Source organism: Primulina eburnea, chromosome 4 (assembly GCF_022965805.1).
Source record: "Primulina eburnea isolate SZY01 chromosome 4, ASM2296580v1, whole genome shotgun sequence".
Lineage (NCBI taxonomy): Eukaryota > Viridiplantae > Streptophyta > Magnoliopsida > Lamiales > Gesneriaceae > Primulina > Primulina eburnea.
The window spans coordinates 42,329,979-42,344,531 of NC_133104.1; the positions used below are offsets into that span (position 1 = coordinate 42,329,979).

At 38.0% G+C, this 14,553-nt stretch overlaps 4 protein-coding genes and 1 pseudogene across 6 annotated transcripts; 3 read left to right on the top strand and 2 right to left on the bottom strand.

The window, feature by feature from the left end:
• The first annotated feature begins 249 nt into the window (after positions 1–249).
• On the top strand, positions 250–3,768 carry LOC140829157 (allantoate deiminase 2-like). Of its 2 annotated transcripts, none has more exons than XM_073192179.1 (12): positions 250–503; positions 1,131–1,201; positions 1,419–1,522; positions 1,596–1,680; positions 1,791–1,907; positions 2,031–2,140; positions 2,206–2,311; positions 2,417–2,503; positions 2,772–3,014; positions 3,099–3,224; positions 3,307–3,468; positions 3,546–3,768. In XM_073192179.1, the coding sequence occupies exons 1-12, from the start codon at positions 272–274 to the stop codon at positions 3,666–3,668; spliced, it is 1,566 nt and encodes a 521-aa protein (XP_073048280.1). In that variant the 5' UTR covers positions 250–271; the 3' UTR covers positions 3,669–3,768. The 2 variants fall into 2 exon arrangements, with proteins under 2 accessions (XP_073048280.1, XP_073048281.1); XM_073192180.1 differs by having other exon boundaries at positions 1,596–1,648; positions 1,798–1,907.
• A 926-nt stretch (positions 3,769–4,694) lies between these two features.
• On the bottom strand, positions 4,695–5,870 carry LOC140829159 (small ribosomal subunit protein eS28x). The gene is made up of 2 exons (XM_073192182.1): positions 5,756–5,870; positions 4,695–5,100 (listed from the first exon to the last, which is right to left on the bottom strand). Exon 2 carries the CDS (start codon positions 5,093–5,095, stop codon positions 4,898–4,900), a length of 198 nt encoding a protein of 65 aa, XP_073048283.1. The 5' UTR covers positions 5,096–5,100; positions 5,756–5,870; the 3' UTR covers positions 4,695–4,897.
• Positions 5,871–6,144: 274 nt separating this feature from the next.
• On the bottom strand, positions 6,145–7,698 carry LOC140829930 (pentatricopeptide repeat-containing protein At1g33350-like; annotated as a pseudogene).
• Positions 7,699–8,419: 721 nt separating this feature from the next.
• Positions 8,420–9,660, top strand: LOC140829158 (peroxidase 7). Its single transcript, XM_073192181.1, has 2 exons — positions 8,420–8,676; positions 8,780–9,660. The coding sequence occupies exons 1-2, from the start codon at positions 8,440–8,442 to the stop codon at positions 9,521–9,523; spliced, it is 981 nt and encodes a 326-aa protein (XP_073048282.1). The 5' UTR covers positions 8,420–8,439; the 3' UTR covers positions 9,524–9,660.
• A 948-nt stretch (positions 9,661–10,608) lies between these two features.
• Positions 10,609–14,520, top strand: LOC140829931 (uncharacterized). 2 transcript variants are annotated; one of them, XM_073193214.1, is made up of 7 exons: positions 10,609–11,726; positions 11,814–11,929; positions 12,217–12,816; positions 13,018–13,468; positions 13,569–13,722; positions 13,926–14,010; positions 14,124–14,520. In XM_073193214.1, the coding sequence occupies exons 1-7, from the start codon at positions 10,746–10,748 to the stop codon at positions 14,239–14,241; spliced, it is 2,505 nt and encodes an 834-aa protein (XP_073049315.1). In that variant the 5' UTR covers positions 10,609–10,745; the 3' UTR covers positions 14,242–14,520. The 2 variants fall into 2 exon arrangements, with proteins under 2 accessions (XP_073049315.1, XP_073049317.1); XM_073193216.1 differs by having other exon boundaries at positions 12,250–12,816.
• Positions 14,521–14,553: the final 33 nt, after the last annotated feature.

The window sequence follows — 14,553 nt, forward strand, 5'->3', positions numbered from 1 at the left end:
ACAAAAATATTTTAAATCGAAAATAATTTTATTTTAATTTTTTGAAATTTTAAAAATAATAATATAAAATTTTATATTAATGGTATCATTTGATTTATACTCGCGACACGCGGATGCAACAATCCCGGGTAAATAATTAAAATGGAATCAAAAGTAGAAATGAGTGGTGTACAGATTTGAATTCGGATAATGGTTAGATTATTTCGAACAGAGTTTTTTTTTTCTATATAATAATAATAAAAAAATTATTAATGTTGGGCTGGTATCTGATATGGCCCACTTGCCCGAGACACACGGGGTAGTGGCCGCAGCCCGCAGCCACAAATTGCTGGCGGCCATTACCACAAAATCCACCACCTCTCCATTTTCGCTTCTTCTCCTCTCTTTTACACTCGCGGCCATGGTGATGCTGCGATTTTGCGTGCACTCCATTGCTTCTCTCTTGTTCTTGTCTTTTTTGGTAGTGAAGCTAGCTTTCCCTTCCTCAGCCATCATGTTCTCTGGTAATTCTTTCTTCTTGTTCGAAAAGGCACTTTTAGGAATTCCTGATTCATGTCCTCGATATCTTTAATGAATTGCTGAGCCTATGTTGTTACGGTCGATGCTGTTACGTTGCTGGAGTTTTTTCTATGGGAATTCTCTATTTAGACCCTCTATGGACGTTCCATGATATTTTTGAAGAAAATGAAATTTCGAGCTCTCTCATTCTTCGGCCACCTTTTAGATTGCAATGTTTTCCGGTATATGCATGTCATACAGTCAACTCCTATCATCACAAGAACACTTTTTTCATAGTTTTGCCGCTCTATTTCGTAAGTTGGAACTGTTATCTTTAGCTAGTCACAAGTATATATAAGTGAAAAAGGAATCAGAGTTATGCTGTAGTTGAATTTCGTAATGGGTCCTTTTTCTTTTATGCCTCTGATCCAGTGAATCTTTCCTTTTCACTTCCAGTTTTTTATTTTTTCCTTTAGTTTTTATGCGCATAAAAAGATCGTTATGTACTTATGTTACTAGTAACTGGGCCTGCCATTAAGCAGGGATGTCTCCTATGGTTTGTAAGTAACATATGTTAGTCTAGAATTACTGTCATTGAACACTCTTTCTTCTCATTATTGTTGAACATGTAGAAGATACAAACCATATGCATCGAGATGTACTTAAGGATGAGGCCGTGGCAAGACTTATTGAGCTTGGAAAGGTATATTATGGAACCCTACTATGCTGTATTATATGCTAAAACACTATGCATACACATGATCTGGTAAAACTTATTTGTGATCTCGCATTTTGATAGCATGCACCATCCACTGCTCAGATAAAAATGGCATCCTGTAAATGTTCAAATTTGATATTGTAAGTGACTAAATATCTTGTACTTCTTGGTTCTCTATATATTATGGCTTTTGACATGGCAGGTAAGTGATGCAGACGAATATCTTGAGAGAACTTTCCAATCCCCAGCTTCCGTGAGAGCAGGAAATCTCATTCGTGTATGGATGGAGGAGGCTGGCTTAAAGACGTGAGCGCTCAAACTTCAATTCTTCTATGTTATGATGCTCAAAAGACTCGAATGACATCAACTTTTTTTCTAGCTGGATAGACAAAATGGGCAACGTGCATGGTCAAATTGATGGAATGAACCCACGTGAGAAAGTGCTGATATTCGGTTCTCATTTGGTTAAGTAACGTTTCTATAATAAAATATGTTTATTTCTCATATGATCTATTTTCGATCAAATCATAGCAGACAAGGTGAAGTTAAGGAAGTAAACTTATGTCTTTTATAGGATACAGTTGTCGATGCTGGAATGTTTGATGGTGCATTGGGAATTATTACTCCAATAATAGCATTGAAGGTGTTGAACATCACTGGAATGCTCGGAAAACTTAGCCGGCCGGTGGAGGTGACATTCTGTATTCTGAGCATCCATTATTAAACACAGATTTCATGCAAGCCAGTTGGGTGACATGTTCGGATAATCTTTTTGAAACGGAATCTTTTTTCTATCTTTTGAATTTTTTTCCAGGTTATTGCATTTAGTGATGAGGAAGGGGTTAGGTTCCAATCTACCTTCTTAGGAAGTGCAGCAATTGCGGGCATACTACCTGCTTCAACTCTGCAGGCACATGATAAAAGGTTTACGAAATTATGTTGGCTTGAAGTGTCGTAAACAGCTGTCTGACTATAGATACTTTTTTCAGTGGTGTCACAGTGCAAGGTGCTTTGAGAAAGAACTCAATTGAGATTACCGAGGCAAACATTTTGCAGCTCCAATATGACCCTGAATCTGTCTGGGGATATATTGAGGTAGGCTAAGTATTGCATTTTTGCAGATGACTGACCATTTGATGTCATATTTTAACAATTATGTACCATATAAGTTGCCATCATGGTTCACTTTTTGCGTCACAGGTTCATATTGAACAGGGGCCTGTGTTGGAGACTGTTGGTCTTCCTCTTGGTTTGGTGAAAGGCATTGCAGGGCAGACCCGGATGAGGGTACTAAGTATTCTTTTAATACACATTCCCTCCAATAATTTCAGTTACGAGCTGTCAGATATTAATAACCAAGAAACATACTCAAATACATTTTACCCTGTATAGTACCCAATTGGCATGTACAAACTCTAAAGACTAAAAGCAAGGACTTTGGTGGCATTTGATTTCTTTTTGAACCATATGGTGAATAACCGGGGCATACTTTTGAAACCATCTTCCACACTATCCCATTGGTTTTTAGTGAGGCTTATTTTTCATGATTTTATAGGTAACTGTGAAAGGTTCACAAGGGCATGCAGGAACGGTCCCCATGACCATGCGGCAGGATCCTCTGGCAGCTGCTGCTGAACTGATTGTGTTGCTTGAAAGTCTTTGTAAACAACCTGAGGATTACTTGTCCTATGATGGTCAGTGCACAGCATCTACAGTACAAACTCTCGCAGGATCCCTTGTTTGTACTGTTGGAGAAATATCAACATGGCCAAGTGCAAGTAATGTAATTCCTGGGCAGGCAAGCACTATAGGTCCTGAAAAGTGAAAAGTCATCTATAAAGAATTTTAGGAAAATGAGGTTATTTTATTCACTTTTTCACAGGTAACTTTTACTGTTGATATCCGTGCTATGGATGACCTAGGACGAGAAGCTATTATCTATGAAGTGTCAAACAGAATGCACCGAATATGTGATAGGCGTTCAGTCCTATGTGTTATCGAACGGAAGGTGTGAGATTTGGGTCCTCAAATGTCTTGATACTTGTTCCAAGGGATAAATTGTTGCTCATTTAAAGTTTGGATCATTTCAGCATGATGCTAATGGAGTGATCTGCGACTCTGGTTTGAGTTCCAAGCTAAAATCAGCAGCTATTACTGCTTTGAAACGAACGAGTGACGAGAATCCAGATGATGTTCCGGTATTAATGAGTGGAGCAGGACATGATGCAATGGCCATGTCTCATCTAACTAAGGTAAGAAGTTTCCCATTAATTGTTATTTTTAGATGGTATGTTAGTTAGTATTGTTGGTTATGGTATAATTATTATAGGTCGGGATGCTTTTTGTGCGTTGCCGTGGTGGTGTGAGTCATTCCCCGGCCGAGCAAGTGTCCGATGATGATGTTTGGGCAGCTAGTATGGCAGTCCTCTCATTTCTGGAAACTTTGATGTAAATAGTATGAATCTATTAAAATTTACCAAGTATTGAAATTTTAAGTAATTATTTAAAATTATTGATATAATAAATATATTTAATTATTATATAATTTTTTTTATATCATTTGAGAGTATGTTCAAACAAATAAAGATAATAATCATCTCGTCAAATTGAATTATTTATCATTGCATTCTCTATATATAGATTGGGTGATACTATTATTAATAAAAAAATAGAAAAAGTTATTTAAAATTTTATATATTATTTTCTATCAAAATATAAAAAAATAAATGAATATTTTTCAAAATTATGAATAACTATTTATTAGATGAAAATTATTACTTTAATTACGTATATAAATATATTATTACATATATATAGAATTATGAAAAATCTGTTGTGGAGATGTTCAAGAAACTTTTGTTGGAATGCACATTCATTAGCGGTTCCTCTTTAAAATATCTCTACAAAAGTTGGGGTCTTTTTAAAACGGAATCCTGGACAAAAATCTCTATTACATATCATGTCAGTGAATGTAACTTATAGTTTGCCCGTGTGTTGCTGGTTGCGCAAAAGGACTGCATGAACCATGGGTTTCATTCACGAGGATATGTATTATGCATTTGTGACCCATTGTCGTTTTTGTGTGATGTGTATACAACTTGCAACAAAGCGCAACGAACAGATTCCATTTTGCAAGTCCATCTTTCTTGTGCCATTAAATATAACAATTAACAAGGGGCTTCATTTAATTGAATCCTGGTCAACTCTGCATCAATCTCAACTATCCACATACTTGATCCACTTTTACGGAAAATAGCCCACAAGGGCCAAAACATAAACTATAGATGCAACAATGCAAGCCTTGTGATTCTTTGTATTCACAAAATTCGGTTGCATGATCAAGATGATGGATGGCCTATCGACCTATTTGACACAAATCTTTATTGGGTATTGGAATCATCAATCCCCAGTTTTAGACGCCACCATAAATTATATATGCAAGAAAATGAAATGCGGACCCTGTTATAGGCGTTTGAAATAAGTGCAATCTCGAGAAAACAGATTTCATAAATAAAAAGTTGAAAGCAAAATCGCCATATCGAAATTCAATCAAAGACAGCAAGGGTCAAACCTTAATGTCCACCAAAAAAAAGGAGCCAGTACCAGCAGCTGATGTCTGGAAAATACCAATAAGCTTACATTAAAACAATCATATCAAACTAGAATATCGATCTCTCCCCCTCAACGCAACCTGCGAGCCTCTCTTTCAGACTCAAGGAGAGTGAGAACATCACCCTCTCTAACAGGTCCCTTCACATTCCTCATAATAAATCGGTTCTGGTCATCGATAAACTTGACTCTCACTTGGGTCACTTGCCCACGGGATCCAGTCCTTCCAATCACCTTGACTACTATCGCATGCTTTATTTGTGATTCCATTCTTTCTTCAAAATAACCAAAAAAGTGTCAAGTACATACTAAAAATTTAGTGAAAAGTGAATAATTGCAACAGTGGAACAAAATAATTAGTGACATCGACTACTTGTTGCTCAAATGATTAAAATTATAATTCAACAATAATTAACGGAATATAGAACCGATACTCAGACAAAAACACTTCAACATAGGTGAAAACTCGACATCAATAACACCGAATTTTCTTCTTTTGATTAAAAATTCGAGTTACCCATAAATCACAGATCTAGCAGTCTCGAAGAAAATTCATGAAATCATAACACGCGGATAAACCGCTCACAAAATTAGCACATATGTCCACAAATGCGAAAGACATAGGGCAGGTAAGACACATAAAAAACCATAATAGTTGGATTCTTAATAGGACAAGTGATAAAAGGAAGCTTTGAATACATTAGCACACACAGGGTATCGGATAGAGACATTTTCCTGCTCACTCATGATTATCGATTCCATGAACTAAAGAAACATAAATCAAAACCGCAATCACAAGTCAAATGTAAAGCGTAGGCAACAATAATTATCCAAGAAACACCATTAAAACGAATAATTAAAAACACGAACACATCAATCTCGAAAAGTAAAACGGAAGCAAATAATCACCAAGAAGAGAAATCAGAATACCCTGATCAGAGGATAAATTTGGCTGCTAAGACTCGCCCGCCAATATAGAAGTTATACGGAGAATGGTGAACACCTCTAACCCTAGATCCAGAATTTATAGCAACGCTAGCTACGGACTTTTTTAAAGCCCGCTAAAATATATTGGGGAAGCCCATTAAGGAAAGATGTTATATTATTTTGAAGCCCGCTAAAATATTAGTAAAGTTATAACTAATTATTTATTTATAATAAAGTCAAAAATAATTATATTTACCAAGATATGTAATTAGTTATTTTTATCAATATTATAACTTTTTTTATTTGAATCTTAAAAAATAACTACATTTTTCAAATAATATAATATTGTATTAAATAAATATTTCGAGCTTTTATTTTCGAATAATTCATGTATATATTCAAAATTTTGACCCGAATTCGAACTCGAACTTTAAATATCAAAATTTCCAAGCTCTGAATCAAATTCGAGCTTGTCAACACTTATTTGAGATCAAATTTGAGAATTAAAATTTAGTAATATTTGGATCGATTTGATTCGTTTACATTTGTGGTCATTTCACAGGACTCCACTTGTGATGTAACTGGATCCTCGAACCTTCCTCACATTTTCATTGCACATAAACTTTCTTAAACTCTCCGCTTCACTCCACTTACCGCTCAGCACATACAAATCAGAGATAAGTGAATAAACCCCTCCATCATTTTCCGGCCGCACCATCCTCATCACCTGATCAGTCACTTTCTCGGCCATCTTAAACTGCCTGTGCAACTTGCAAGATGACAAGAAAGAGCTCCAAATAACCACATTAGGCTCCAAAGGCATCGTGTTAATCACCTCATATGCATCTCCCAACAAACCTGCCTTACCAAACAAATCGATCATGCAGCCATAGTGCTGAATCCTTGGTCTCAGTCCACACTCTTTGAGCATCCTAAAATACCTCCTGCCCTCTTCTACCATACCTGCTTGCACACAGGCAGTAAGTATCCCTGTGAATGTCAACTCATTAGGAGTTGCTCCAGATATCATCATTTTCTCAAAGATGAGCAGCGCCTCTTTTCCGTGACCATTTTGTGCAGCGCCGCAAATTAAAGTTGTCCAGGTCACCACATTACTATCCCTTGTCATGTTGAATATAAAGAAAGCATTGTTTAGAAGCCCATATTTTGTATACAAGTCAATTAAACAGGTGCTCAACTCCACATTCAATTCCCACTCATTCTTAGTGGCGAACCCATGTATGGATTTTCCTAACAGTAAATCCGGCAGAACCGATACGCCCACAACCAGATAAAACTGAACACAGGATCATTTGATTGGGATTAAGACAATGATCACCAACCATCTTGCGAAAAAGCGCTAATCCTTCCCTCCAGCGGGCGTTATGCATGTAACCAGCAATCATAGCAGACCAGGAACCAAGGTCTCTAAGTGGCATATCATCGAAAAATCTGTAAGCATCTCTAATATCTCCGTGTCTCGAAAATCCGGTGATCATCACATTCCATGTTACTACGTTTCGAAAGGGCATTTCACCGAACAAAATACGTGCATCATGAAAGTTCTGTGTGACATACGCATGCAAAAGCGCGGTGGCGACGTAGGCGTTGGCACCGAAGCCGAGTTTACAAAGATGGGCGTGCAGGTGGCGAATGATGTTGATTCCGTGAGAGAAATGGGAGCAGGACTTAAGAGCAAAGAGGGTAGAAAAACTATCAACAGGGAGAGATTGGCGCTGCAGTTGTGAATAGAGCTGGAGAGCCTGGAGAGGTGAAGAGGACGAGGAAGCTTTCTTGATTGTAAGCGCCCATGAATTGAAGCTGTAATGGACTACAACGATCGAGTGAGGGAGACGAAGAGGCCTTTTCAGTCTTATGATCAGCATTAATATTCTTGCTTATTTATTTCTTCCATGTAATTAACGATATTTTTTATCGAATATTTCTTCTATATCTGCCTTTTTGTATAATGCCTTGAATTTTATCTAATTATACTTAGGCAAAAACTTGTGTGAGACGGTCTCACGGATCGTAATTGTGAGACGGATCTCTTATTTGGGTCACTCATGAAAAAGTATTACTTTTTATGCTAAAAGTATTACTTTTTATGGTGAATATGGGTAGGGTTGACCCGTCTTACAGATTTAGATCCGTAAGACGGTCTCACATGAGACCTACTCTTATACTTAACAATAACTTTTGCAATAGTGAACTAATATTAATAAGTCTTTCAGAATAAGAGTTTCATCAAATATAATTAATTTAATATCATTTAATTATCTATTTTTGAAATTCATAAATTTAGTGAAGGATGCGGCGAGAATGAGATTTTCGTCCTATATGAAGAAAAAATTGATAAAAGTTTATATTTAATTTACCTAAATATTCAAAGTTTGTCAAAGATTTATATTGAAATGCAAGTTTAGGTAAGTCGTGTCCACGTTTGCCAGAAACAGGGTGGCCCCGGGTTGTTTAATGATTCTCAAGTATATATATATATATATATACATATTGGCCGCACGTCGCCAAGGGGGTGCTTGTCACGTTTTTATGTGTGCTCATGAGAAATATTATTCATTGCTCTAAGCTAAATGTATAGTATAAATATTCCCATGAAAAGGTGATGTTAGTATCTTGGTGAGATCCATTGAAGAGCATACGAGTGAATTTAATCTGGGGTTAAAGAAATGGGGATCGACTTTAGTTACGCGACGCTTTTATTGTTATCGTTGTTGGTGGTAATGATTTCGGGTGGACGGGGAAATGAATACGAGTACGATGATCCTCTGAGTTTTTCGTATTATCAAAGTAGCTGCCCTAGCCTGGAAAATATCGTTCATGACAAGGTTAAACATTGGCTCGAAAAAGACCCCACCTTGGCTCCTGCTCTCATCAAGCTACACTTTCATGACTGCCTCGTTCGAGTACGTATAGTTTTTTTCCTATCCGTAGATTGATTTATGAGATGGGATGATGATCATTTAGTAGTTAGTTACATCTAATTCTGATTTGTTAACCATGCTGCAGGGATGCGATGCTTCCATTCTTCTGAACCACAAAGGGAGCGAAAGAAGGGCTAATGTCAGCAAGTCCCTCAGGGGATTTGAGGTGATCAACGACATCAAGGCCGAGGTGGAGAAGAAATGCCCCAAGACCGTGTCATGCGCCGACATTCTTACATCAGCTGCACGAGATGCCACTGTCTCAGCAGGCGGTCCGTTCTGGATGGTGCCTTATGGTAGAAAAGATGGTCGAATATCTTCGCATAAAGAGGCCGATTCGGTTCCTATGGGCCACGAGAGAATCACGGACTTGGTCGAACTATTCCAATCCAAAGGACTGAACGTACTAGACTTGGTGGTCCTTTCAGGGGCACACAGCATCGGCAGATGCAACTGCGACGCTATACAGTACAGGTTGTTTAACTACAAAGGATCCGGCAAACCCGACCCCTCCATCGACCCCAAGTATCTCAACTTCTTGAAAAGAAAATGCAGATGGGCATCGGAACATGTGGAGTTGGACGCTGTAACGCCCCACAAATTCGATGTTCAGTACTACAAGAATCTTCAGAGGAAAATGGGGATCCTATCCACCGATCAATTGCTCTACTCGGATTCAAGAACCGCGCCTCTCGTCTCCACTTTGGCTTCCCAATCATCAGCCTTTAACCATCAGTTTGCAGCTTCCATGGTCAAGCTTGGCAACATTCAGGACTATTCAGCTGATGAAAATGGCGAAATTCGACACAACTGCAATCATGTCAATTAATTTTTAGCATACTGTACTAAATACGACCATGCACGATCATATCCTTCTGAGACACCCATTACAATACATTGTCTGAATTTCTTACACTTTGTCACTCGTATCAGTAAATTCATCGTTGTAATTTACTCCAGACCTCGTCTCTCATATTCTCATGTCATTATCTACATTGTGTGTGTAGTGTAATGTGTGTGTAGCTAGCTGTTTATGTTCCTTAATTGCTGACTGGATTGATATAATCATTTGGATAATATATAACACAACTTTGCATTGTGTTTTCTTCTCCATAGTTACTTTCCATGATATGAAATGCAAAACATAAGTTATATCATCATTCTATAAATAATTGGTCACATAAAATTCTTGTTAGACGATTTTATAAGTCAATTTTGTGAAACAGACACCAATGAACAGAAGAGATACAAAATCCTCCAAATCTTTAGAAAATATATTACCAAGTTTTGAGAAGTTGTACATTACGAATAACTCCAATAAGTATCCTTACACACAATTACTTCAATTCCCTCCAAATCTTTAGTAAATATATTACGAAGTTTTGAGAAGTTATACATTACAAATAACTCTAATAAGTATCCCTACACACAACTACTTCAATTCCCTGAAATTTATTAGAAAATGGGCTAAAAGTTACAATTTAATTTCGAATAATAAATTATAAAAATATTAGGTTCGATTCAACGTGGTTGCAAGCATTTAATACATATCACATCAACAAAGTAAACCTTGTAAAATATTCTGTGATTAGTTGTTCCCATGATCCTAATTTTACGATTTATCATGTTTTAGATATTGTAATAAAAACATATATATACATTGGTAAGACATATGGATCATTATTAAAAAAAAATTGAATTTCGTAAGTCGTAAAATTAGTATTACGTGTACAATTTTAAAATATACGCGTATCACAATTTTAATTAAGATCAAATTAATTCAACGGTACACACGTTTATATTACAAGGAATCTCCTCTTTCTTCTCCCCTCTTCTCGTCCTACTCTCCTCCTTCCTATTCTAGTAATGTAAACTACAATGCAAATTTGCAATACAATCGAACAACCATTCGTTTTCTTCCGTCCATTTCTTAACCATTGTCTGTAAACAACAATCTTTTCCAAATTCCCATTACGGAAATTTAGTTTCTTTCCAAATTAAATCACATGAATTCATCGAGATTATGGTTTGTTGGGGGAATGTTATGTTAAATGAATCCAGTATTTTCTACCTCATTCGTTGCAATTAATGAATTGATTGGAGTGGTTTTATCCTTGATTATTGGATCATTGGTCAAACATTTATTGCATCATCAATCGGAGCTGCAGCTAGCAAAAGATTGGTGTCAGAAATATCATCGTTATCGTTATATGATGATAACAGCGTCTTCCCAATTGGATATGATCTCAAGCTCCTCTCCATTTGGTAGATGCATCCCCAATCACCCTTTCGTCGCCTCATGCATTGGCGCCGAGAGTTCTGACTACACCGATTTATGGGTTCACCATCCTCAAAGGCAAGCAAGTTCGGACACCAAAGCCAACCACAATGACAACAACAACAACAGCAATGACCATGAACACGGAAACTATAATAAGAACAACGGCCATGGCAGCCGCCTGGGGGAGAAATGGGCTAGAGCTCGAGAAATGGTCTTTTCTTGGGAGCGTGGTAGTGGGAAATCATCAAATGTTTCTCCGACGCCATCGGTAGAGATTCCATGTTTGGTGGGTGTCTCTTCCCTGGTGCAGAAATGGCGAGGCTTCGAGGTCGATGCTAAGGGCAGTGGCAGGAGAAATCCGAACAATGTTGTTGTTCCTGCGCCGGCGCCCTCTGTCTCGGACGATTCCATTGGAGATTGGGAATCCGATAGAACCGCAGTCAGCGGTCCACCTTCTTCTCGAGGCAGGGATTCTGATGCCACGGAGAACGAGAGGTTGAGGGTGGCGGACATCATCAGGAAATTGACTGACGATCGAATTTCCTGCGATCCATTGCCTCATGTTAGAACCTCGTCTGATCAATCGGAGCAGAGGTGTTTTTCTCCTGTCATCAATTCACCGCGTATGGTCCGGGGCCGTCAGGCATTTCAAGATTTATTCTTGAAGATTGAGCGTGATAGGCACAACGAGCTCCGAGGACTTGAAGCCTGTAAAGCAGTTTCCAAATACTCTCATAGAGGCCGCATACAGGTACTGATTAAGTTCCGTGTAATATATGATTCAGTTCTCAAGGGCGATTCTTTGTTTAACTACGGGTTTCTGTTCACAATGATACAGGCTTTGCTTAGGGTTAGATTTCTACGTCGTGGCCTGGAAGTCAGAGAGGGTCGTCAATCAACTGGAGCACCACCTGATCCAAAAAGATTAACACAACCCGCCATTTTCCATATAAGGTCTGCTCCTTCACCAATTTCACTTCGTTTGTCTCCGTTTTTCTAGCCTCGTTGTTTGTATATCTGAACCTGATTCTTTTATATAGTTCAGATTTCAATTGATTAATGAATTATTTAATCATATCATATATTTACACATATTATTGACACAAAAGCTAAAGCCTGTTTGAAGATATACTCGTAGATGTAAGTTACAAGACTTCTCTTTTGAAATCATTTGCAATTTATGACACTTGTTTCCAACCTATATAAATTCAAATTATATTGAATCCCCTCATCTCTTTTAGGGAGAGATTCAATTCAAGTGTCTCCTCATGCAGAGAAGCAGTGGATCCTACTTCTGTGGCGGAAAATGTATCCACATCCGACCAAGAAGAAATAGAAAATACAAAAGAGGAAGTTGTTCACTCAAAGAGTGCGCCGAGAGTGGGGACAGATAACATCATGGACAAAGAAAGCTCTATAACTTCGAAAGAATATTCTTTTGACCATGCTTCCGACGAAGCTAGAGAAAATGTGCAGCAGAATTCACCGCAGTTATTTGGTGCTGCACATCTCCCTCTCCCTGATAAAGCAAGTCGAGACTCGAGCAGTGAGGAAAGTAACCATGACTTTCTAGCAATGAAACCTGAAGAGGTGACAAACCTGCAGGTTACAGAAACCAAATATGAGTTGTTAGGAGATTCTGCTGAAGAATGTGGTAGCCCACATTTAGCAGAAAGTGAAGTTTCTCATCCAGAGGCTGGATGGGAAGAAGGAACAAGTAGAGACTGGATTTGTGAGGTATCACGCCCTCGTGGTGATTGGGAAGATCTCAGGAAAGCAAGATACCAAGAGATGCTTGATCCTTTCTCGGAAAATGAAGAGATCCGTTCACTGCTTCATAGGTGTGTGCCATTTGCCTAAATCTCCACTATAGTGTAACCATACAAGTCCATTTATTTTCTTAGATTAGATATATGCCTCATCAAACGTAAAAGCTGCAAAGTTGGAGTTTATTTATCCCATGCTAGTTGTGTTTATGATTAGATTTTCCAATAGGTGTGCTGTCTGATATTATCTATTCTTTTCACAAACAAAATGTGCAGAGGAACCGTCTCTAATTTTCTTTCTAGTGGTCTGAGGGAGCAGATAGACCGGGTCATGTTGTCTCGTACTCAAGGGCAGCTAACGTTGACAAGTAATCAAACTCAAGAAGAACAATTGCCCAGGGAGAAAGCTCGAGACAAGGACTCGGATGTTGCAATATCTGAGGAAGGAGAAGCAGAGGACGAAGTAGAGGATGCGCAAGATGAAGAAAGGGGCGAATTCGGTATTTATTACGACGAGTATGAAGAAACTGAAAGCTCAATCGGACAACAATACAATGATGACTTGGATAGGACCACATCCACACCCCCACCTTCATGGCCCCAACATGGAGGTCACGATGTGAGTGATTATTCATATCCAGTTGCAACTTCCTCGACGTACCAATCTCTTTCATCCACTCCTTACTCACAAGATCATAATCCATCCAGTACAATCCATTCTGCAAATGTAAGTCAGATTTTCTATATTCTTGTAGCATACTGCATACTTAACAGAGATTTACTTTACTTGTATGATAAGATTGAAAAAAATGATCGTGAAAAAACAGGGAATGGACCTCTTGTATGATCTAAAAGGGCACATGGATCAACTACATCGAGAGATATCTGAACTGCGAAGATCGATTAAATGTTGCATGACCATGCAGATGAAATTACAACGTTCCATAAAGCAAGAGGTAGCCATAACCCCCAGTCATCCAGGTGATTGATCTTTTTCACCAATGCTTCATATATGATATCTATATCTGCTGGAAAAAATCTAGTATTTAAAATTTGTGGGATTACCTACCATTATGAACTACCGTTAAATTTCTAGTTGTTAATTTACTATAACACATCTAGTCTCCTTTCCTTAATAACACCGATGCAAATTGAAAACAGCACCTTTATGTGACAAAATGCAGATGATAAGAATGGACAACGGAATCGAGGTAGTAGAGGGAGATGTTATATATGCTACAAAAGACAGGTCGATTCTCTTCTATACAGGTACTTCGTAGTAAAAGCGAAATTCTTATTAAATCAGCTCTGTTTATTCCCTTGCATCCATCATTCAGATTCTAGAATTAACAAAGCTGTTAATCTATTTTCGCGGTGTTTAGATGTGGGCACATGTGCACATGTTTGAAGTGTGCCCAAGAATTGCAGCAGGGTGGCGGAAAATGTCCAATATGCAGAGCGCCAATAATGGATATTGTCCAACCCGATTTACATTTTTGATACGTATGATATGAAATCGAGTTCTTGCTTGGGAGGACCGGCTCACTTAACTCTTATCTCATGAAACACGAGTTCAAGAATTGTTGTTTAAATAGACTTAGGGGGTTTCCAAACTCACTGTTCTTGAGGTGGTGTTGGTTTGAACTTGCTGATACAAAGGTCAGCTTGAACGGTCATCAAATTGATCAATAAAAATGTTTGTACATTGAACTTCCATAACTGGAGTATGTCCATTTAGATGTAAAAAAAGAGCTACTTATTACAGTTTTGTCTATTTTCAATATTTTCATCGTTCATATTCAAGATTTATTC